General features: G+C 53.8%; 2 protein-coding genes and 1 pseudogene across 5 annotated transcripts; all 3 read right to left on the reverse strand.

Moving 5' to 3' along the window:
• Positions 1-3,639: 3,639 nt before the first annotated feature.
• Positions 3,640-16,175, reverse strand: ADIPOR1 (adiponectin receptor 1). The gene is made up of 8 exons (XM_016130774.2): positions 16,036-16,175; positions 10,454-10,696; positions 9,131-9,247; positions 7,694-7,865; positions 7,102-7,288; positions 5,988-6,175; positions 4,770-4,963; positions 3,640-4,505 (listed from the first exon to the last, which is right to left on the reverse strand). The coding sequence occupies exons 2-8, from the start codon at positions 10,598-10,600 to the stop codon at positions 4,377-4,379; spliced, it is 1,134 nt and encodes a 377-aa protein (XP_015986260.1). The 5' UTR covers positions 10,601-10,696; positions 16,036-16,175; the 3' UTR covers positions 3,640-4,376.
• On the reverse strand, positions 10,577-23,687 carry LOC107502994 (NADH-cytochrome b5 reductase 1). Of its 4 annotated transcripts, none has more exons than XM_016130776.2 (9): positions 23,596-23,687; positions 23,208-23,357; positions 23,013-23,085; positions 22,414-22,520; positions 22,050-22,179; positions 21,314-21,397; positions 20,201-20,286; positions 19,711-19,810; positions 10,577-10,696 (listed from the first exon to the last, which is right to left on the reverse strand). In XM_016130776.2, exons 1-9 carry the CDS (start codon positions 23,608-23,610, stop codon positions 10,629-10,631), a joined length of 813 nt encoding a protein of 270 aa, XP_015986262.1. In that variant the 5' UTR covers positions 23,611-23,687; the 3' UTR covers positions 10,577-10,628. The 4 variants fall into 4 exon arrangements, with proteins under 4 accessions (XP_015986262.1, XP_015986261.1, XP_036091435.1 ...); XM_016130775.2 differs by lacking the exon at positions 10,577-10,696 and adding an exon at positions 18,603-19,395; XM_036235542.1 differs by lacking the exon at positions 10,577-10,696 and having other exon boundaries at positions 18,603-19,810.
• Positions 20,638-20,756, reverse strand: LOC118613400 (annotated as a pseudogene).
• Positions 23,688-24,070: the final 383 nt, after the last annotated feature.

Consider the following 24,070-nt stretch of genomic DNA (forward strand, 5'->3'; position numbering starts at 1 on the left):
TCGCGGCTCCCGGTGTCCGCGGACCCGGCGTGGCCTCGCGGGGAGCGCTGGCGCCGGGTCTGCCGCCAGAGGTCCCGCGGACGGAGGACTCCAGGACCTCGGCCCGGGGACCGAGGGCGGGCCGTGCGGCACCTGCCGGGGCTTCGGGCGACCCTCAAGTCGACGACCGCGGAGGCTTTGGTGCCTTCCAGGCCGTCGCCGTGGAGAACCGCGACCGCAGCGTTCTCCGCATCACAGTGGGGCCCGCCACCAGCCCGAGGCGACCTTCCTGTGCTGCTTGCACCCCAGGACGGTTAAGTGGAAGGAACTGAGGGTCGCTGGAAGCTGGACACTAAGGGGGCGTGCAGAGGGCCCCTTAGAAGGCCTGGGGGGTCATCTCCCCTGTTTGTCCGCCGACGTCACCAGCTCGGGGGTGTTGAGCGTTCGCTTTAGGGATTCAGTTCCTGATCGATTTGGGGGCACTTACCGGACGGGCTCACAGGGAATGGGGTTCCCGCTCTCAGTTCCCTTCACTGTGCCAGCTGTTGCGTTTAATCAGACCGTTTTCCTCTGGCCCTCTGATTCCTTAGGGGTGAGACCGCAACCAAGCGGGTAGCAGCCTGATTTTACAGTGTTCCCACCTTTCACACCTCCTCGGATCTAAAATCACCCCGTATTTACACACTGAGGGTGGGAGTGTAAGAAAGGTGCAAATTCTATCGGGGGAATTTTGCGAAAGTTCACCAAAGTTATGAGTGTAGAAAACCTTTAAATTTTTATAAAAATATCCTTCATATATATAACTCTTGGTACATGTGATGTGTGTGTAGGGTCGTTTGTAGATTAGATTGAAAAACACCTGATGTCTGTCGGTAGGGAGTGTAGTACATGCACACACCATGAAGCTGTGAACAGTGTGTCTCGTTTGCTATTGTATAAAAGGGAGAACATTCATATTTGCTTGTGTATGTATAAAACGTGTTCAAAAAGATATGAAGTAAAGTGGTAACTAGTGTCCTTTAGGGGAGTTGGTCGGTTGGGAGACAGGGTGGGAGGGAGGTCCCCCCCCCCAATCCTTTTGTGTCTTTGGAACTTTTCATCATGTGGATTACAAATCTGTAAATTTAAAATGTAAAAATAATCCTCATTTCCTGGATATGAATGCTCAAAAAATTTTTTGCCCATGATGAAGGGAACTTAATAAAAGAGGCTTTGTTTACAATATGCCCACCCCTTTCCTGGGAATAAAAGGTGGAGACACTGCCAGCTAGAAAGCCCACACACCGAGGAAACTAGTTCAGGCTCCTCCTCCTGTTTCCAGGGGTACAGTTCTAGCACGTTTTGGGTCTTTAAGGAATGGGGACACTCTCCTACCCATATCAGATTATTTCCAGTTATTCAGGTATCTGACCCAATACCCTACAGTCCAAACTTATTTTAAGTTCTTTAGGTCCGTTCTGGAGGGCTGGGTCTGGGTGAGGTGAGTCAGCTGCTGCACATCACCTTGCCTTTATGGTTTGGACACCTGGGTGATTCATAGCTACTGAAGGGTGTCAGTAAAGGGAAACAGAATTTGCTTTGGAACTCTCGATCAAGTACTTAAGAGTTCAGGTTTAATCTCTAAGCCAGCTAGGCAGAATTGCATTTTTGTACCACCGGAGTGCAGCAGACAGGAGGAATGTACCTCTCAACGAATATAATCAAAGCAGGGCCCCAGCTGCTGTTTTGAAATTTATCATTTAATTTGCACCCAGACCCAGGTAATGCCAAGGGCTATTTCCTGCTGGACTACAGCAGACCTTTTCTGGGGGAGGTGGGCCTCCTTTGTCAGGTGACTTTGGATCAGGGACCTCTCCCCAGAGGGCTTTGCTTAACTGCCTCCAATCTTATCTGTGACCTTAGGAAAAAGTCTTAGACTTTTACGACTCTGACTTTTTCCTATGTGGAATGGGATAATGTACCAATTTCACAGGGTTAAGGATAAAAAGATACGACATACGGAGAGTAAAGTGTGAGGCTCAGTAAATGTTCTATCGATCGTCTCCCTGGTCCTGTCCACTACTGAAAAATGGGCACACACACTCGATTGCACCAGTGGCTACTGGTCTCCATATCTCCTCACGTAGGAAATGGATAGAGTTAGATCAGACGGGATACAAGTGGTTGCAAACTCAGACGCCTCCAGGGGAGCACACATCCCCTACGAAGGACACAGCTACCACTTAGCCGCAGTTGATAGTTTCCACTGTGCAGGCCAAACAAAGCACGTTCGTGAATGTTTGCAGCCTGCAGGTCACCCTTTTGTGACTTTCTATCAGCGCAAGTTGTTTTTTAAACTTAAAAACTTTTAATGAAATGTACTTAACACATATGCAAAGAAATATCATGGTTTCTGGAACATCCAGGTACTCACCACGCAGTTAAACAGTAGCTACACTTGGGAAATGACCTGTGTACCTCTCCCATGCTGTCCTCACCTCTTCAGAGGTGACCAGTTTTCTGTATTAACATTTCCTTTGGAATTTTTTTTTACCAGATTTATATCCGTAAACTTCATAAATGCAATCCAACCAGATATATTGTCAGTTGCTTCCCTCCTTCCCCCTAATCTTTGAGGTTCAACTAGTTTTCACTGCTAAACGTTTCACTATATGAATAAACCAAGATTTACTTTTCCATTCAAGGTTTGGACATTGGCTTGTTTGCTGTATGTTGCTACTACACTCAGCTGCCACGAACCTTTTGACACAAGCTGTTTCTCAAGGGTAGTGTTTTTCAAAGTGTGACAATGAATTATGAGACAATTAGGTGGGTCATAACCAGCATTTTTTAAACGAAGGGACCTAGGACATACCTCATTGTAAGGTGTTGCTTAATGAAACGTCCCAATGTTCGAGCACGTGACACCCTCCAAGCGTGTGCATGCACACTGGTCCCACGAGCCTCAGAGGGTCCCAGCAGCAGCACCTACTGTGCTCTAGATCTGCACCAACACAGTTTGAGGACCGCAACTCGCGCCAGTCCGGTAAGAGTGAAATGACTTATTTTGGTTTTAATTTACATTTCCTTGATTACCACTTGAGGTTTAGAAATGTCTCCTGTTTGTCAGCTTAGCTGGCTTTTTAAAAGGATTCTTTATTCTCCTAGTTGTACAAACTTAACCTTGAAGTTAACCCTTCTGTCCCTTGGGAGGACTCCCCTCTCACTGCCTACGTCAGCTGGGAGGTGACGCCTGCGGGCCATTCGCCCTCACTCACCAGAACTCATCCCAGGTTGAGCACGACTTACGAAGGCACAGAAAAGCATAGAATAACCTCCTGATGAGACACCCTTGTGCAAGGCAGTTTGAAAAGAAATAAACTCCAAAGTAACATGCAGCAGACCTGATATTCACAAGGGATGTAGCCCAACGCCTTTGAGTCTTCTAATTGTTAGATAATACCATGGCATATTAATGTCTCTAATAAAATTCTGTGCAATAAGTAGAGAAATACAAGGCTGTGCCGAGGAGCAGATGCCAGGGCTTCAGCGTGGCTCGCTCATGGGCCTGCACGTCAGCCCGTCGATGGCTGTGATTCCGATTTGTACCTCGGCACAATCCGGCCTCACTTTCTCAGTTTTCATCCTTTGGAGCTATGCAAACAGCTGAGACCACACGTGTTACATCTCTGAATGCTAACTGTCTTCTGTACTTTCTTTTATTATCATCATAGTCTTTGCATCAAGATACATAGCAATGATAGCAGATTTCTTTTTAAAGCTTAGTATTAAATATTAAATATATTTCCCCATTTTAATTTTACATTACTCTGCCAAGAAAAAAAATTAAAACTCAAGTTATCCGGAGCCTGGACACGCTGCCATGATTTGCTGGGCTACATCGAAGTTGGCGACCCTATTCTTACTGCTCTATGAGCAGGCCCAGGCCCTAGAAAGTTGGGACCAGGTGTTTTTTTGTTTTTTTGTTTTTTTGAAAAGTGTGCTACAAAAACGGATGGCCTGTTATAAGCCAGGTTACAAAGTAAGGACGGGGGTCAGGGAGGGACATTTCCTTCCAGAAACAGAATTTCCGAAGAGTCCCAGTCCATCATTTTTTTTTCCCAAAATGGTTGGGGGAGGATAAAATCTCAACGTGAGCTTCGAAGTACTCTGTGAGGGGACGCAGTCGCCTTGCTGAGGAGGGGGCTGCAAGAAGGGGCACAGCTGAGTCAACCACCCGCCCTCCTCCGCCAGGAAACGTACGGTTTGTTGCCAGGTGGCAGTGGGCTGGAGCTCGCTGGACCGAATCCCTAAGAGTTTCTCCTGCAAACAGACAACTCAGACTCTCCCTCTCACTGCAGCAAAGAAGTTATTCTTAAAAGCACTTGGGAGGTCCCTTGCCTGACAGATGGCCAGGCTCAGAGAAGGGAGTCGTCGGTGCAGCCACCTTTGAGGCCGTAGCGGAATTCCTGAAGGTTGTAGACCCCATAGAAGTGGACGAAGGCTGCTGCCACCACCAGGACGTGGAAAATCTGATGAGACTGAAACTGTGGGGCCGATGAGAGAAGAGCCCTCAGGACATAGCAAGGAGGTGTGGGGACGAGGCGCGCCGCTTGCCTCTTTTGGTTTCTCCGTAAAAATGTTTTATTACCTTAAAGTGGTATATGTACGGCAGAAAATTTTTTAAAAGTCCTGTCAGCAACGTACCAAAATGTTGCTATTGGTCACCCGCCGCCCCCCCATGTACATCTCTGCGCCCCAAACCCCACAACTGCCCCAGCCCCCGAGGCCTCGCGGGGCGGTCTTCTTACCCATATGTCGAACTTTCCGGGGAAGAAGCGCTCGGGGATTCGAGCGGCATACAGGCCGGCTCCGGTGATGTACATCACAGCCATGAGGAAGAACCAGCCCATCTGGCCCACCGTGGTGGCCTTGACGAAGCCCTCGGCGATGGTGAAGTGCATGGTGGGCACCACGCCGCTCAAGCCCAGGCCCAGAAACACGCCTGTCAGGGTAGACGCAGGGCTGTCAAGGAGGCGGCAGCCACTGCCCTGCTCTGGAGCCAAACGTCCACTGTAAGCGCTACTTCCACATTGGGGAGCGCGGTTCCGAGGCGGACCACGGCCGGCATGTGCGCCGCGTGAGCACCGAGGCAGCGCACACGAAGTCAGAAGCCTCTGATGGCCGACCTGGGTACAGAAGCTAGAGGGCAAGGCTCCAGGTGGCTCGCGAGCCAGGGAGGAGCAGGATGGCTTCCCCGTTCAGATCATAAAAGCCTGAGGTCACCAGGACTCTGACCCCGAGCCAGCGCAGAAGCTGTCCGTGGCTCTGGGACACGCACATAAGGGGAGAGGAAGGGAAGAACGGGCACCTGTCTCAACGCCACGGCACCCCACACGCCCGGAAGGCAGGGACCGCCTTCTCCATTTTCACAGACTCCCCGGGAGAGCACAGTGCCTGGCCCGCAGTCAGAGCTACAGGAGGCAATCCCTGTATCTGAAGGGTAAACGCGCCAGACACTGCAAAGTCTAAAGAGGTAACTGCTATGTCGCTGCAAGTCACAAAGCTCCAGGCGGGAGCCGCAGGGACGTTTGTGCATCTCGGTGCAGGCTCCGCCAGCGCCCGCACCCTGTGAACCGGGGGTGGTGCTCTCGTGCCGCCGGCGGCACGGGCCCGCGCCGACAGCAGGCCGGGCGCTCCGCTTTCGCCCCTGCTCTGCGTGCTCAGAACTCGAGGCACTGAAACGGCTGTGCTTTGTATGTCCCTCACTTTCTCAAATCAAACGGCAGAGGGGTCATCTCTACGTGGCCGCTAACCGACCAGCGTGGTACGTGTGTCCTATCAGGGTTCTACCGAAATAGTATGACACTTCGGGGGGAGTGAGCTCTGAAAATCCACGCTGTTCTGAACACACTAAACACAAACCAGGGCCTGGGTGGGGTCCGCCAACTGAAACCTGAGGGCCTGGGGTCCAGCCTCTCAGGCTCGAGGTCCAAATGCCAGTAAGGTTACACTTTCCCCCTACCCACCTGCTCTCGTCTGCCGGTGTTTGGGGGTGGCAAACCGGTCCCACTGTGCCACAATGATGGCAGAAATGCCCAGGACACAGACGATGGAGAGGTAGATGAGCCGGGGCTGTGGGGAGCAGTAGAAGGAGTAGTAGAGCCAGGGCACAAAGCTCCCCATGATCAGCAGAGCGATCCCCGAATAGTCCAGCCTGGAAGAGACCATGGAAGCGGGCACATGGTGGTGGGGCAGCGGGGAGTGAAGAATCCTTACGCTCCTTTAACTGCTTCTTTCTGTTCTTCACCTGCTCCCAGATGTGACCATCCCCAGTGCCCCCCGCCCCACTTCCCACATGACCTACATACAGCCTACATCTGGGGTTGAAATTCCACAGGAGCAGGCACTTCCACCATGCAGTGGAAATGGCTCTAAGATCCCTGCTCACAGGACTTCCTTTCCCTCCCTCCGAAGTGAAAGGCCACATCCCCAGGGGGCACTTAACTCGGGAGCTGTCATAAGCCCGTCAGCGCCTGCTTACACTCAGGAGGGCTCTAGAAGGCCACATTCTAAACAGCGAACCTTTCAGTTGGGAGTATTTTTAAGGGGCACGGTTCTGTTCTGACTTTTTAAGTGATAAAAACATATTCCTGTTACTGGTATTACCAGAAAAACAAAGTCACCTGCCAGCACCACCAACACCAACAATCACAACAAAACAAGCACACAGATGGCACCCCCAGCTCGGAGCTGGGGACGATGGAAAGCCCTAGAGGAAGGACCTCTGCAGCCCCAGTGAGGCGTGGGTGGCAGAGATAAGCAGGACCCGGAGGGACCCAACAGAGCACATGACGCGCCCTGCCTGACTCAGGCCGACAAGAAGGTAAGCAGCACTGGGGACGTGGCCTTGGAAAGCAGCCCGTGGACACTCCTGAGTTCCACACGGAGCAGAAACACGCCCCACAACGGGGCTCCGGGAATTTTCTGTGAAGGGTTTAAGGGAAAAGCTCCATCGCTCCATGGCACCCACGAGATCGAGAGCCTGTCCTCTGGCACAGCGGGGCATCTCTAGGAGTCACTGGGGTCACGAGATGGGACAGCAGCGCGCGAACCGGCCCTACTGACGTTCTCCTGACTCACTTGGAAAAGGTCCGCGAGACTTTCTCAGAGTGACAGTAGACGGTGTGGAAGAGCCAGGAGAAGCTGAGGCACAGCACCGCACCCAGGAAGAACATCCCGAAGACCACCTTCTCCTGCAGCGGGGCCATGAAGTACATGTTCGGCCTCAGCATGGTCAAGATCCCCAAAAAGAGAAACAGCACGAAACCTGGAGGAGCCAAGAGGGGAAAAGGAGCGCGCGGTGACGGGGACGGCACCGGACCCGCACTGAAACCGCAGGGCCCAGCTGTGGGGACTGTGCTGCACTCCAGGGAGAATGGCACCTGTTACACAGACCCAAATGAGACCAGTTCGAAATGCTGGCATTCTGCTTTGTAGAAATTTACGAAAAAGGAGGAAGTGCCACCGTGCAGGTCCCACTCCTTCTCCGGTGTCTGCCCCGCCCCGCCGCCCCATGATCTTAAAGATCAGTGACGAGAGTCAACCAAGTGCACGCAAAGCCAGCGATCACGCCATCAGGACGACTAGTCCCTCTTCCACCCGGGGACAAAGGCTGTCCGACCCCTGGCCCTGCAGCGGACAAGGGGATGGCACTTCCCTCCCTGTCGCTCACCGAGCAGATGGGTCCAGATGTTGCCAGTCTCTGTGTGGATGCGGAAAATGCTCTTGAAGCAAGCTCGGAAGGACGGCATGGGTGGCCGGTGGCCATGCAGCAGGTAGTCATTGTCCTTCAGCCAGTCTGGGAGCACGTCGTATGGGATGACCCTCCAGCGCCCTTCCCAGACCTAGAGCACAGGTGACCCCTGAACACATGCTGTGAACAGCACATCCACTTAACACAGAGATTCTGTGCAGCAAACGTGCAGCTGGAGCTGCAGCTGTCACAGCTACGGATTCCGCCAAGCCCAGATGCAGGGGCCGATTGCACGCACTGACCTACGCCACTCCAGGCGAGGGGCCCAAGCCCCTGCAGATACCACGGGGTGACTGACACTTCCAGGGAGTCCAAAGTTACCCACAGGTTCTCGACTATGCAGGTGCTGGTGGCCAGCTACACGTGCACTCTCAGCAGGCAGGGCCCTCAGTAACGCGAGCCTAAGAGGCCTGACAAGGGCCAGCCTGGGAGAGCATCGGCCACGCTCTGGAGGGCTCAGGTCACGTGGAGACCGGCCTGGCCCTGGGCAAGACAGAGCATGGCTGAGCCTATCATGGCACCATCTGTATCCTCCCCACTTTTCTTAAATCCCTTGTCCTTGTGCCATGTTAGTTTATCTAAGTATATTTCAGTGAAAGTCTTTAACAAAAATATAGGGGACCTCCTTGAAATTTCAAAATTAAGTAAATATAGTGAAGGAAAAGAAACAGAAATGGTATATATGGCTTTTTAGAACCACACATTTTAGCCCTCCTTTGCCCCTCTCTTCCAGGAGATTCTGGCTGCCTCCTGCTCTAAACTCCCTCTCATTGATGCTGAATTCGGACTGGGTCACACTGTGTTTTTTTAGAGCAGGGGTTCTTACCCTAGGGAGTACATGGACAGTGACAGAATCCGGGGAGTAGATGGAAATTTGGATGGAAAAAAACATTATCTTCATGTTCACTCACCTTTAACTAAAATTTAACATTTCCCTGAATTACATATGCGAGTAACAAACCATAGTATTAGAACTTGTGACCCTGTCACTAACAGAAATCACAGATATTTTCATACATTAGGTTTGCAGATACTGAAATATTGTTTGTACTCTCACTACTTAGAACTTATAAAGTTTAATAAAATATATCATAGCTTGTCATTAATGCATGTTTATTAATGAAAGAGCCCACATTATGAGATCACATGTCAATGTTCTGATGACCGTCAAAGGGATCAATAGAAAACAATTTAAGAACTCCTGGTTTAGAATATATTTTGAGCAACGCCTAGCACATGCGTCAGCAAGAACTCAGCTTGCTGCCCCCGGACTCACGCACGCAGAAACACGCCCCGCGCGTGCGCACAGGAGCGAGGCCGCCCCGCCCACCCGGGACCGAGGCTCCCTGGCTGCACCTTGTACACGAACTCCTCCATCTTCTCCATGGCGTGGTGGGCTTGCAGGGGGAGAGTGAGGACCCGCACCTCCTCCTCCTCTTCCTGAGGCACTGGGCGCGCCTGCTCTTCTTCAGCCTGCAGGGAAAAGACAAACAGAAACCAGTGCCGGGAGCCATCTCACGACTGTGCTACTTCAGGTCAGAGGTAACCAGACACCCAGACTCATCACTCTGTGCCCAGCCTCTGCTCCCAGAGAGCCACAGTTAATGAGTTTTCGACACTGCAGTTCGAGTCACCACCCTCGTCGCCAGGATGTTTCCCAGACACCTCTCCTCCAGACACTAAATTCTCGGAAAACAATAGGAATGATGGCGTCTCGGAGCTCCCCCTGACAATTTAAATCTGTCCCGGTTCCTGGTTCACTTGACACTGGGATGAGGCGACATCTGGAACGTCGTCTGCAGAGCAGCTCCCAGGAGGGCCAGGGCCCCGGGACCTGTTCTGCAGCAGCAGCAGCACGGCTCTGCTCCCGGAGGGGCCTGGCACAACGTGTGCACCTGTGGGAAGCATCTGCCCACCAGGGAGATGTCCCTCTGCGGGCCAGGCTGTGAGCCGCAAGCCTGGAGAGCCTGGCACTTCGGTGCCTTCCCTGGGCCACCTCCTCTCTCCTGGAGATCGGGCCTCTTAGATTCTGTGATATTGGCTCCTGCCTGTCAACCCCAATGTCCGCACTCTCTGGTCCTCAGTAAGAGTTCTTGAGAAGGCTGTGCTGCCCTAGGGCCACGGCAGCCGGAGGCGACTGCAGAACCAAGTTCTGGCTGACAGGCTGTGGCAGGGCGCCAGAGAGCCCAGGGCCCCTCCTCCTCCGCGCGCTGCCAGCCCGTGCTGCAGGCTATGGGCGTGGTGCGTAATGTATCAGGAATGGAGGAGCCAGAAGGTGCCCAATAGTGGTGGAGCCTCTGTATCAGCCTTGGATCAGTTCCTTCTAGAATTCTTTCCCTGGAGAGAGACTTCTATCTTGTCAAAGATACAGGGATTTTGTTTGTTACTAGAAGCCACACCCAGCCCTTGCTGCTCCTTACTCATTCCCAGATGTTTGCTACTTACTGAGTTTTAGCCCTGTGCTCAGCACTGGGTCCTAAAGATGAGTGAGCTTGTGAGATTTTACAGTGGCAAAAACAAAGAAAAAGGCGCTCATCGTACAGCAGGGTAAGGACTGAGACAGGCATCCTAGGGTGCCGCGGGTCCTGTCGGGAAGCGGGCAGAGATCCTGACAGACAGAGATGGACATGGGTCTAAGGAGAGACTGACCCAGGGGCTGGCTCCGGGGACACCACTTACTTTGGTTGGGGTGGCGATGGCCCGTTTGCCCTTCTCTTTCAGCAGGGGTCCCAGTTCGGCCAGCTCCACCGTGTCTGTGTCCGTGTCCCGGTCACTGGCGGGAGCCCCGCTGCCTTGTGCCACCACGGGTCCTTTGTGAGAGGACATCTGGCTGGTACCTCAATGCCCTGCAGCTTCAGCTTGGGGAAAGGCTGGGGTGTCTCAGCCCAAGAGGCGGGGCAGAGGCCCCTGTGGTGGCAGACACTGAAAGCGAACACAAACACGAAGGCTGTTGACAATTCACTCCCCTCCTAGTCCCGTCTCCACAAGTAGGCGTTGAACAAGGCAGGAGCTAATGAACGCACAGCCTGCCTCCAGTTCCACAGGCCGATACATCGCCAGAATGAAATCGATTTCTTCTTCTCCCTCTTCAACATCACCTTCACTCAGAATCTCACTCATCTTACCGATAAGGCTGAAAATGTAATGCTTGGTTGCTTGCCTTCAAAGGGCCTGAGTTTTTGTACCAAAATGTCACCACAGAAAAACCGCTACTGACCTCAACACCCTCCCGCAGGCATAGAGCCCATTCAGCGCGAAGAAATAGCCTGTCATTCCCAAAGCTCTTTTGCCCAATAAAGGTCTGGTTTTGAGATTGTGGAGCAAAAATATGAAGTCAGCACCTGGCTGGCAGTAAATGCTGTACAGCCTCCCAAGCGGAGAAAGGAATTAAACGCCAACCAAATGCAGTCGGCTTTTTTCTAGCAAGGCTGGCGAGGGTGCCTTGCATGCAAAAGCAGCTTGGTTGTGGGCGAGATGCCCAGTGGTTAATTCCTCTGCAAGGTCTGCTAATTCTGTTATAGGATTACAGTCTGGGTTCAACACGTGGATAACAAGCTTTCATCACAATCGCTCCTGAAAGTAACCAACTACCTACCTGGAAGCAGGAAGCTGAGACAAGGAGGCGGCGCTGCCCCTTGCCAGACACATACCAAACAACTGGCGTGGCAAGAGCCTGCCCCTGCCACCGCAGGTCATACCCGAGCCCCGCTCAGATCGGGTTTCAGAAACCAGAGACAGGCACACAGATCCTTTAGGAAAACCAAAGAAACTCAGAACTCGGTTTTCCAGGAAAAGTCTTAAAAAACTTCAGATTTTCTTGAGTTAAGGTCCAGACAGTTGTCTTTAATCAGGCCTCAGGGAGATGAAAATAATATTGAAAAGAGGGGAAAGTGCCCAAAGTGTTCCACTACCTAGTATTTTTCTCCCAGAAACAAAGGGGATTGTCACTCCCAGCCACGGCAGCGGCCAGGACGTTGGCGTTATCTTGCGCCGCGAGCCCGAGTCCCAGCAGGCACAGGGCCGTGCGAAGAGGGCTGGTAACACCTGCACACGGCGCGAGCTGTCAGGGAGTGGACACGCGAGCTTGCGGAACCCGAGTCTTTTGCGGCTGTGGGCAGCGAGTGTGACTCTGCTCCTGAGGAGGAGACTCTCTCCCAAAGCTGGTCCCTTTACAAACGTCTTCCCCGGCGTACACCAGTTCTTTTTTTTCAGCCAAGTGTGATCGCAAGTCCTTGTCAGGGACTGCAGTTGTGTTTACGTGGCCAGGTGAGGTGAGGGCAACCCTCAACTTTTTAGCCCGTCGGTCGTGCAATGCTCCACTCACAAGCACGGCCGAGAGCGACGGGCACATCTAGCCACTGTACCGCAGACCTTTGCACATGTCAGCACAGAGAAGTTCCTCTTTCTTCGAGTGTGCAAGACAGACGCCAGCGCAGTCACAGCTGACAGTGCGCTCACGGAGAACAGGGAGCGGGAGGCCCCTGAAACCTCAGGAGACAGGCAGCCCACGTGAGAAGAAACGAGAAATCTTTTTCAATAGGCCGACCACAAAAACTATTTCCTCAAAGTGAAGTGCTGCCGAATCAACACCTTTACTAAGAAAGAATTTATACTGAGCAAACCACATAAATGGCTTTGGCATCTCAGAGAGTAAGTCATAAAAGGAGGAATGCACGTGGCGGAGCATACAGCTAGCAGCGCTTCAGGTGGCGAAAGTCTCCCCAAGTTCTAGCACACACCACTACATGCATGTGCCTGATTTGGGTCAGCGCCTGTGTCGAATGAATGAATGAATGACTGGGGGCGCTCTCCAGCCAGCAAGCATATGATTTCCGAACTTCCGATCACTAGCTAAGGGGTTCTGCTCTTTCATCTGCCTGTGGGGCTCTCCCCGATCCCTCTGCCCAGGGTCGGCCAACACATCTGCTGCACATTTAACCGACGTACTTCGTGCCAGCACCCCAAGGCAGGCTAAGGTGCCACGCAAAACACAAAGCTGAGCAAGTGAAGTCAGTATCTTCACAGAGCCAAGGAGCAGATGGCACAGGTGTTTCACGACAGGTGCAAAGTCGGCAATGCAATCCCACTGCTCCAGGAGGGCAGTGCAGGGAGAACCTCTAAACCAGAATGGCCACAGCTCAGTTCAGATTTGGTCCCTGGGTGACCAAAAGGCTATGAGATTAACACAGGCCAACTTGAAGTTGAGCAATCAGGGCCTGAGGTCAGATGCAGAACCAAGCGTGGCATTGCTGTAATTTCCGCAACTGGTCTGAAAGGTTTTGTGCTCCTAATTCCAGAGTTCTCTTAGGGTGACCTTAGTCTCTTGGCCATCATCGGTCCTTTCCCTTTCGGGCCAAATCACTTCCTGGTAACGCTTCGGAATCCCTCCAGCTCCGCCGTCACTAGCTCCTACGCTCTCTCAGAGTCACTAAACCTGACGCCCCAGTTAACGCACAGATCAGCTGCCCACTCTAAGTCATCATACAGACACGTTACCGTGCACTCAAGTATGCCCGGGACGCCACCAGGGAGCAAAGTCCACTGCCCACTTTTGCCGTCTGAACTGCAGCAACACAGACAGGAAGGGAGAGACACGGATCAGAGGTCTGGCGAGAAAGAAGGGCAAGTAATACCAGGACCTGAAAACGGACGCTGTGCCAGGGCGGGCCACTCGCCAACAACCGGCAGCCACGCAGTGCCCTGGTCTTCATTCTAGAAAAGCCACGGACTCTGTGGGAGCACTCAGGAGAGCCACACGCACTTCGGCTTTCCGCCAGCCTTCTGTGTCCTTGGCACATTAGAGCAAACACATTTCACCTCAAACTCGCCACACCCGACGAAGCAAAATATAATTAGGCCAAACTCCACAGAACGCATTTTTGATGGGATTTCTTCAATTCGAGCTAATAAACTTTTACCACTAAGCTTTCCCACTGGATAAACTACAATATTAGAGAACGAAGCTGTGGAGCCAGGGAGCTATTTGTGCTCCTTTAACTAAGAGTCTTGTGCCAAGCCTGGGACAGGACTGATTCTTAATCGCCAGCCAGTTAGCTGGAGAGTTTATTTTGCTCACAGCTTTTGAGACATTTATTCTGTGAACCAGTTCCTAAGTTTTCCAGGCCGGAGCACACTCCTTTCCTGAAGTCAAAGGTACGAAGTTTCCAGAAGTTAATCTGGGGTCCCTGGACCCTTAGAGAGTCCACGGGTTGGCTGCACGTACGCCTGACTCTCACTGTTTTAAAGCAAGACTAGTGTAGCAGTAAAGACAAAGAATACAGCCATCGTCTCCTCCACGTACTTGCTTCGTCAGGAAAGGTGGTTTTGTAGTGCTGCTCGGGAAAAATGGTCAAGGCAAAAGCTTATGTTTGAAAATTACCAAATTGCAGTAATGGGGCCTCCTACTTGATGCCAAGAGTCACTGTTCTATTTTCCTTCCTAGCTCCTCACCAGTTAAAGCTCTCCCGACAGAAATGGTCTTTTTGATCCTGAACAGATTAGAAAAAACTCCACTATAAGGAATAAAGCTTTGGGATGTACAGATGTCTGTTTAGTTCGCCAGTGTGACTGCAAGTAGATGGGATAGAATAATGTGTCAGGAGTATTAAAAGAATTTCAGTTTGGCTTAATTACAGAAAAATGGAAATCTCCTAGGGAAACGGCCTGGTAAATAGAGAACAAACTCACTGGCCTAGAAAGGAGCACAAATTCAGTGGGACATTTTAGAAAGGGCCCTGACCGGGAACGCTGGGAGCAGGGCATTCTAGGAGGGTACAGTGATAGGGACACGGTACCTTGAAAGAACAGCCCCCAGGGCAGTGAATGACCTGCTTTTCCAGAAGGGAGTCTCGAAAAGTAACAGGAGACCAGACTGAAGAAACTCAAAGGTGCCTAAAAGCCACCTACCCTACCCATTAGCAGCGGGGCTGGCGGATTACTGATGCTTCCTAATATTGGCCTGAGATTCTTCCCACTTGCAGGAAAAGTGGCTGGTTCATTTCTTCTTCTCTCCTCTCCCTCTCCTCTCCTCTCTCTTTTATCTCTTGGGAATCATGTAATTTCTTGGTCACTGAGAACAAAATGCTTTCAGATCCTACTTCGCAAGTAGGTAGTTTTGTGGCGGTCTATTCTATCATAGACCTCCACAGGCAGCACATGCGCTTTTAAGACTGCTTCCCCAAGTACCATCTCCAGGGGAACAGAAGTTACTCCTGGAATAAAGAAATGTAGTGGCTGGAGCTGGGAACGGCTACCCTGGCACTGCAATCTGTTAGTACCACCCGTTCTCAATTCCTGCTACTGTACAGATGCTACAAAAGCATCAGGAAAAGCAGCTGCACGATGACCAGCTACCCAGCCCCTATCAAGAGACAAAAGCAGTGAGCAGAACACACTACTTCGCGTCAAAGAACCAGCCATTACAGTGTTTACTTGATTTATATCGGCCGCTTAAATCCCTGCTGTTTTCCAGTCTGCCTTCTAAATACTCGGGGGAAATACCATGGTGTGTCTAGCGAAGTACTATGTAGCCCTCCTGCCGCCCCACTGACACCTGAGACTGTCAACTGAAATGCCCCTCGGCAGTTTCCCACCGCCTAGGAATCACGAGGAACTGCGGGAAAGTGCATAGCTCTTAAAAATCGAAGGCGTGAAGATAAGTCTCAAACGTAAGACGGCATACATCGACATGAGATTTCTGAGGGAAGAAGATTCCGTTTTCCCCCAAAGTAGTTTAGATCATGCTAACATTTCCGCGTTTACGACTACCTTAAATAATGGTAAATTGTTCACCAATCTCCCCTTCTCCAACAGGGCTCCCGGGCCACCGAAGGCAGGTAGATGCTCCCCGGGGGGGACCCAGGCCCGCACCCGCCCACCCCACTTGCCTCGGGCGGCGGCCTGGGACCAGCCTTAGTTCAGGCCTGGCCGGTCCCAAGCCGGAGCCTCAATCCAGACGTCTCGCCCTGCTGGGAAGACACAGAGCCGAGCAGAACTGCCGGCAGCTGAAGAAAGCTGGAGGTCAGGCAGCCGACCCGCCCTATGGTGGCTTCTGCGGTCGCCTCGGAGGCGGCGCGCTGTGGGAGGGGCCGGAAATGTTTACAACCCTGACAGCCGCGAAGCCGGGAGGCCCGGCCGGCTCCAGGACTGGGGTCTCGGGACCCTCGGGGCGACCCCGCCGCAGGCCTGGTCCGAGACGCGCGGGACCCCGCGCTGCACCGATTCCCGCCCACTCGCTCGCTGCGGCGTCCCCGGGAACTTACGGCCGGGCAGCGGGCTCGGCTAGGGGCGGGGGCCGCGGACCGAGCGCTACATCCCCAGGCGCTGGAGCGGCCTGCGGCCGAGCGGCCCCGACCCTTACGCTCTCCGCGCCGGAAGAAGCGCGCAGCCCACGACGTCACCTCCGCGCGCGGCCGCCCGCCGGCGGAGCACGGCCCCGCCCCCGCCCCGCGGGACCACGCCTCACCCGCCTCCCGGCCCCGCCCCCGCCCGCGGGACCACGCCCCCGCCCGCCTCCCGGCCCCGCCCCGCCCGCGGGACCACGCCTCACCCGCCTCCCGGCCCCGCCCCCGCCCCGCGGGACCACGCCCCCGCCTGCCTCCCGGCCCCGCCCCGCCCGCGGGACCACGCCTCACCCGCCTCCCGGCCCCGCCCCGCCCGCGGGACCACGCCCCCGCCCGCCTCCCGGCCCCGCCCCGCCCGCGGGACCACGCCTCACCCGCCTCCCGGCCCCGCCCCGCCGGACCACGCCCCCGCCCGCCTCCCGGCCCCGCCCCGCCCGCGGGACCACGCCTCACCCGCCTCCCGGCCCCGCCCCGCCTCCCAGCCCCCGCCCCCTCCCGGCCGCGACCCCGCGGCGCCCGGAGCCCCGCCAAGGCACGCCGGCTTTCCCGCCGCGCACCAGCCGTCAACGGACATCCCCTGCATCTCCGGTGACCGACGCCTTCGAAACACGTGACCCTTCTTCAACCGCCCGGTCCCTCCCTCCCACAAATATGTATTGAGCGCCTATCACGTGCAAGGCACTGGGCCAGACCTAAGTTTGGCTCATGTTATTTCTTGTCATGAACACTAGCGCTGTTTCTGACTAGTCTTGCTTATGAACTCGTGCTCCCACCTTACCCCGGAGTGCGCGTCTGGGAGATGTCAGAGTGATGTGGCCCTCCTCTGAACCGTGCAACACAACATGATCCGCAGGACAAACCATGTTCTCAGTTCTCCGAAGGCCCGTTATAACTAGTGCTATCTTGATGCAGAGAGACGTGCCAGATTATAGCCTCAGGTGGGTGCCCCGGGGCAGCGGGGCCAGCTCTCTTGGGGCCAGTTAAAAGTCTGGGCTATGGACTCACAGAGACCCAAGTTTCCATCCCAGGCCAGTCTATGATCCTGAGCTGCTCAAAATAATAATTACCAAACTGCTCAAAATGATTATTACCTCTTTGGAAAATTGGGATTAAATCACTGCTATTTCACTGGGTCTATGTCAGGATTAAGTGAGATAATTTATGCAAGCTTAGTATGATGCGAGGCAAATGCTTCATAAACATTAGCTATTATGTGTTGCCCGCTGTACAAAACCCTCAGAAACACTCATAGTCCACATGACTGAGTTTAATTTTCTTCAGAGGGAACAGCTGTATGACCTTTGCCAAATCCTTAATCTAAAACTCACAGGATTATCATAAGGATTACATTATATGACAGCACTTAGCAGTGCCTAGCCAATGGCTGTTAACTTAGCAACATGAATTCTTTCTTTTCTTCCTCATCCTCTGAGTCCCTGCAACCCACACCTTGTATCTCTACTAGAGTACCAATCACACTCTGTTGTAACTATCACTTGTCTATCTTACTCCAGACGATTTCTTTGGCAGGGTCTAAGACTAGTCTTGGTCACAATCATATCCTCAGGGCTGAGCACAGTCTTGGCACGTGGCAGGTCCTTAATAAATGTTTGTATGTTAAGTGGATGAGGCAGAAACCAGTGCAAAACAAGGCATGGTGAGCTGGTGGGACATTCTCTGTGCTGGGCTGCTTCACTACCTGAACCCAACCACCCTAAGCCAGATTTCCCTTTCTGGAGGTGAGAGAGTCAGCTGTCTCCCACTGTACACACAGCTAGAGGCATACACATACTGACCGATCAAGAAGTGTTTGATGGAATGCCAACAACAGAATTTACTGATGACTGTGCCCAGGGGAGAGCGATATGTAGCCCATGCAGAAAAACAATGCCGACATTCCTCCTGAGACAGAGGCGTGGTTCTGTCACAATGCAACCAGCAAAGCAGATCAGAAGAATCTGCCTGGCCCAGCCCTGGGAGGAGGCAGTGGGTTGGGTCATGCTGCTGCAGCAGAGAAGGGCAGTCGGGATGGAGAGGCCTGGGGGAGGCCAGCTCTGTCCAGGTACCAGCAAGTCTGTCTGGGGCTGGTGACATCAGGTTACTTTTTAAAGTAACTTTCCAAACAGGAAGACAATACTCTGATTTGTTTTCTAAGTGCCTCTAAGGATACATATGGTGGTGAAGTAAAGGCCAAGAGAAAAAATAAAGAAAAGAGTGTCCAAACCAAAAGACCACTGTGAGGGGGACCTGGGCTCAAAAAGCAATCCTTGTCATGTGTATTCTCTCCCCTACCTTAAAAGACTCCAGGGAGAAGCTGAGCTTCTGCTTCTGCTGAGACAGCTGCGAAGATGATCATATTTCGTCACATGGTACAACTCTTAAAAGGTTCTCTGGAAGACCTAGAAGCTGTTCTGTGCTAGGAAGCCATTCCTCCCAAGATTCTCAGGCATGAAAAGCCTTAGAAACAAGGACCCCAGACACAACCCTTTAAGGTGTAACACTGGGGCCGCGGCCCCCTTTATTTGCACAGCCAGAGGTTCCTGCCACAGGCAGCAGCCTTAGACTGCGGAGAGCCACTTCCCTCCAGCCTGGGTAGGGGTGGAGAGAGACAGACACACAAACACATATTTCAGATTCCTTTCTCTGAGGTCCGCAGGATCTGAAGAAACCATTTCCTCCTTTCCTGCAATCTCTGTAAGACTAGTCCTAAAAGTCTCAACTGGCACTCACACACAGAATCTGCTGAGTTTAAGCACCGGAGGTTAAATAAAACTCATTACACTGACTGTTCTTTTCATCGCAGACACAAAGAACAGTGTGACGCTATCAAGGAACTAGCTCATCTTGGGACAAATGTAATGCTTCTTTCTGACCCATGGTCTAACCTAAATCTTTTATCACAGGGAGATTGGGGGCCTTCCAAGAACAGCTCAGCCCTGGCCCTCTTCCAGGGCTACAAGGTTGCTATTCCTGCACGTACCGTCCCTTTTCAGCTCCGGAGAAAGATGACAAGCTGACCGTGTCCGGAAGGAAATCTAGAGCTCGCAGAGTGTGAGAGCTGATTGGGGACGGTGGCCGGAAACAGACCAGGGAAACTAGGAGACACTCAGTACGTGAATCGCATCTTTTGTGAGTAGCCCAACTTATCTAAGTTGGGGTGGCAAGCCAGCTGCACCATGGGGGGAGGCCCACAGAGCAGCAGCAGCACATCATCCCCTGGGGCGGGCAGGTGCTCCCGGATCATGTCGGCAGTCACAAAGCCCTTGCTGTAGGCCCAACCTGAAGTCCAGAGGAGAGGAGAGAACGACACTCCAGATGCCTCCTGGCAAGGGGGTGCCAAGCCGTGAGGTGGGGAGGGCTGAGCAAGGCTCTCAAGAAGGTATAAAGCTGTGGCAGCAGCCGTGTGGCTATCCTCAGCCTGCCTCAGCAGCACGGCCACTCCTGCCGCCCACCAGTAAACAGGAACCGGAGGGAGAGGGCCTGGGGACCACCACACTCCTGCACTCAGACTTGGAAGTGTGGTTGGCTCCACCGAAACCAGAATGGCACAGGCGAGAGGCCCTGATTTTGGGTTACCCAAAACGGGAAGGGTACCTTCTGGGGGGTGATCCAGAGTGAACCAGAGCTTGAAGCGACCGGGGTGTTGGGCCTGCAGCTCCTCCAGGTCCTCACGCAGGATGATGTCCTTTTCAGTCTGAAATGAAAAGGGGAAGCAAAGTCCTCAGGAACCTCCCCAGGCCCACGTGAGTCCTCTACTGTGGCAACCTTCCAATCAGAAAGAGAATGCTGAAGTTCTCAGGAACAAGCAGGACTTACGGGGTGTGAGGAGGGGGAAGAGCCTTTAGTCACACAGATGGCAAACCGAACAAAGGAAACCCAAGCAGAGAGTTTTCACGCTCGGGGCCAGAGAAAGAATGGGGCTCCATGCTCTGTCCTCCTTACTGGAGTAGAGGGTCCTCTGCCTTGTAGGAGGACCTTGGGCAGCGGCAAGAACAGGCACCAGGCCATTTCTGCCCACTGGTACTGCAGCTCCAAGCCCAGCCCACACAACTTTGATGTCCAGCACTGCGAAAAGCAAACCAACCTGGTTGGCGAAAAGCAAACAGCACTGAGTTGGGTCTTCAGGGTCTTTCAGGATGGCCCGGATCAGCTGAAGCATCGGGGTGATTCCTGCACAAAGACGCCAACGGTGAGGTGTGGTGGCTGCATCCGCCCGTCCTGGCTCCCGAGCCAACCGACCCTTTCATCTGAATCCACTGGTTCAGTACCGCACTGTTTTCCTTTAGTGTGCCTTCCCGTGCAGCCTCCAGCACCTACACTTGGGTAGGTGTCCTTTACCCTAAACTCACGGAAGTTCACACCTGCTAGGTAGTTTTGTTCGGTGTTCACCTAATTTCATATTGCCGAAATCCTTCTAAGTAAGACTCCTTTTCTCTCTCCTTTTTTTTCCCTTAAGGCGAGGCAACTGTTGGTTGACCTCACAGATAAGGACCTTGTCAGCTTACAGTCCCTTATTTTTTACGCCTACAGCACCTGGGCTTCCTAGGGGGCCTCCCATCCAAGTACTAACCAGGCCAGACCCTGCTTAGTTTCCGAGATCAGATGGGATCGGGCTTGTTCAGAGTAGCATGGCCTTAGATAAGACTCCTCCTCTCAAAGTCCCTTGTTGGCTAGGACTCGAGTCACAGGTGCTATAAGTACCTGCTGATTCAATGTCAGGAGTGCTGGACTTACAAGGCAAGTGCAACTGCTTTGGGACTGGGCAGAGCTGGGTATTAACCCGTTACCACTGAACCCTGTGGGAGCCACCTTCCCCTGTCTGAACCCACACTTTCTCATCTGGTAAAGGGGAAGACTGGTACCTACTTTACAGGTATAGCGAAATTGAGAACAGTGTCTGAGATACAAAAATGTCCAGTGCTAATTCTCTTTCCTCTTGATGATCCTACTTCTAGCTGCTTTTCTAATCTCACCTAAAAGTTATTAGATCCATTCAACGTGAGCTCTTGGGAGAACCCACACAATTCATTTCTCTTTGTGTCAATTAAAGTTTTGTTTGTTTGTTTATGAGTTTGCTTCTCAGGTATCGGGGAGAGCCAGGCATTGCTGACGATGACTGCCAAATCTTCTGAGGATCACTTGTGAATTTTCATGGCAACATCGGCAATGGCGGGAGGGTGGCTCCAGCAATACGCACCTGTCCCGCCGGCAATCATTCCCAGGCTCTTGGCCACTCGGGGCTCTGGTGGAGATTTTTTGTCGGGCTGAATGCTAAAATTCCCTGAGAAGTCAAGTGAAGGTAGAAGAACAAAGTCAGTAAGAGAAAGCCCAGATGACAGATGCAGAACTGAAAAATTGCCCCAGGCCAGTTTAGCAGCTGTGATGAAATCTGACCCAGGAGCCTGGGTGGAGGTTTGAGTTGAGCCGTCCTAATAATACACTTGAGGGACAATGGGGACAGGACTACATGTCCCCTATTATTAAGGACCAGTCAGTTTAGGGCTCCATGGTGAGTCATCAGCTGCCTCTGGCATAGGCTCACTCCCTGGTAAGGGCGACTGGCACGGGGCCAGGTGTGAATCAACTTTCTCAAGTGGCACAAAGCAGCTCAAGACGCTTGCTAATGCACCCAGCTGTTCCCATGGGAAAGGATGAAAGCCACCTCTGGCTATCTAAATAGCTGAGTCTGAGAGGCGAATCTGAGGCGGGGAAGAGACTGGTGTAGCTTTACTGACCTCTGCAGCTGTCATGGCTGGTGAGTCAAGTGGATGGGTGACCAATGGGCCGAGAAACTTGCCCTCCCATGAAATCAGAGCTACATGTGCAGAAGGGCAGCTCTGGCCCTCATGCAGGTGCACTCACAGCCCCCCGTGCCCAGTGGACCATGGCCTGGGGGTGTGGGAGACAGGCTCAGGGAGCACAGAGGCTGTCACCTTTCCCAGTGTAAGTGAGCAACCCGCTCGGGCCTCGAAACTCCACCATATCCCCAATCTTCAGGCTGTTCAGGTACTGAGACATCTTCCCTCCCTCAGGAAATTTGGGGTGCACGCCCTTCAGATACACCTGATAGGACAGAATGGAAAGTATTTGGAACGTCACTGATTTCTGAGCCTCCACTGGCTGAACCTTCCTGCGCTGGGGCAGGGGCCCGCATGTGCCGTCTTTCCCCAACCCGTGGACTTTCTTCAAACCCACAAAGGACATGGGTCTCCTGCTCTCAAAGGAACCCTGGAAGTTTCTGCAAACCCCAGAAAGAGTAGGGTAAGGAGTTCCTGGGGACCCTTCTTACTCCCTTACCTTGACAACAAGATCCACGTAGCCTTGGTCCTCATCACTGGTGACGGGAGTGTATGGCCTGATGACCAGGCTGCCATCAATTCGGGCAGAGAGATAGACGTGTCTCCCTGGGGGCCATGCAGAGAACTACGTAAGGGCTGCTTGTGGCTGTGCTGCGTTCCTGTTAACTTTCAAAAAACTCGGGGAGCTTGGAGAGAACAAAGGCATCTTGCTTCCCACCGTAGTCCCAGCGAGCTACCAGGCAGGGACAATTCACCTTTGAGCCCCCCAGGTGGCTCCCTCATAAGCCCACACTGGCAAAACGCTCATCGGTTACCGCCAGTACCTTAGCAGCAGCAAGTGAGTTATGGGTCTGGGCAATGGGTAAAAAACTAGTGTTTGTTCAGGGGTAGGTATGTGCAAACCCTGCAGGAAGGGGGGAGGGCTGCTGAGTGTCACAGAGGGTCCAGTGTCACCTCACAGCCTGGAGGATCAAGCCAGGTAGGGAAGGGAAATGGGGCGTGGAGAAAACATTAAAGCAGCATCCTTCCAGAGACTCCAGAAGGAGAATCACCCCCTTAGGGTACCAGGGAAAGGAGCCCACTCCACACTTTTCTTACCTACAGGCAGCCCCAGAACATGGTGGGCGGTGGGCAGGGCAAAGCGGAACCTCGTGGTGTTGTGGTTCAGCGTCTGGAAGACAGACGACACATGTGCTTCACCGGGACATCCCAACCACGGCGGCTGCTGCGCACTTCACACCGGGAGGAAAACTCTGGTCCCGCCTCTATCCCTCCCCTTCCTCCCCAACTCACCGTCTTGTCTAGCAGTCGCAGCAGGTACTTCTCATTGGGGTCCAGGAGAGTGACCTGCGGCCGGCGGGACCTCCGAACCAAGTAGGAGCCCAGAGCCAGGCCGAGCAGAGTCAGCAGCCCCACCCCCACGGAGGCCAGGAGGCCTGGGCTCTGTGGGGAGAGAAGGCAGCGTGACTGCCCCGCGGGGGAAGGGCCCTTGATAAAGGTAATGACCGTCCCGCACGTCCAGCCGCCTGGAGGGTGGCGACCTCAAGCTCCAACACTGGGCCAGGCCCAGGCCGGGGGTTCCTCTGGACAGGGTCACCCTACACTGGCATCACCGGAGCGGAGGGACCAGAACCAGATGGAATGGAGTCCCTGGGTACACAGCACAGAGCGAGGGTCTCACCGGCTGGAATCCCATGACCGAGGACCGCGCCTGCCGCTGCCGCGCCCTGCAAGGCCGCGCAAGCGGAACGCTCCCCCAGGGCGCCACCCGGGGGGCAGAGGCGGGGCCTGGCCGGGGCGGGGCCTGGCGGGGGGAGGGTCTGGGAGGGGCGGGGCCTGGCCGGGGCGGGGCCTGGCCGGGGGGCTGGGGAGGGGCGGGGCCTGGCAAGAGCCGAGCCGGAGGGGCGAGTCAGGAAAGGGTGGGGCCTGACACCTGCGGGCCGGAAGGGGCGGGTCGAAAGGGATGAGGAGATGGCAAGGGCGGGGCCGGGCCGTGCTGAGGCGCAAGAAGGGGCAGGGCCTGGCAAGAGCCGGAGCCGGAGGGGCGGTCCAGGAAGGGGTGGGAAGTGGCAAGTGCGGCCCGGAAAGGGTGGACGCGGAAATTGTGGCGGCCAGAGGGGCGGGGCCTGATGGGGCGGACCGGAAGGGGTGGGGCC

This window comes from Rousettus aegyptiacus, unplaced genomic scaffold (assembly GCF_014176215.1).
Source record: "Rousettus aegyptiacus isolate mRouAeg1 unplaced genomic scaffold, mRouAeg1.p scaffold_m13_p_18, whole genome shotgun sequence".
Classification (NCBI taxonomy): Eukaryota; Metazoa; Chordata; class Mammalia; order Chiroptera; family Pteropodidae; genus Rousettus; species Rousettus aegyptiacus.

Excerpts from the sequence above, each read along its gene's own strand:
- ADIPOR1 (XM_016130774.2), bottom strand. The coding sequence starts at position 10,600 with ATGTCCTCTCACAAAGGACCCGTGGTGGCACAAGGCAGCGGGGCTCCC. Across the intron at positions 9,248-10,453 it reads CCATCGCCACCCCAACCAAA|GCTGAAGAAGAGCAGGCGCG; the intron begins GTAAGTGGTGTC and ends TTTTCCCTGCAG. Across the intron at positions 7,289-7,693 it reads CATCTGGACCCATCTGCTCG|GTTTCGTGCTGTTTCTCTTT; the intron begins GTGAGCGACAGG and ends TGGCTCCTCCAG.
- LOC107502994 (XM_036235542.1), bottom strand. Across the intron at positions 23,086-23,207 it reads TGCGACTGCTAGACAAGACG|ACGCTGAACCACAACACCAC; the intron begins GTGAGTTGGGGA and ends TCTGTCTTCCAG. Across the intron at positions 22,180-22,413 it reads ACGTGGATCTTGTTGTCAAG|GTGTATCTGAAGGGCGTGCA; the intron begins GTAAGGGAGTAA and ends CTGTCCTATCAG.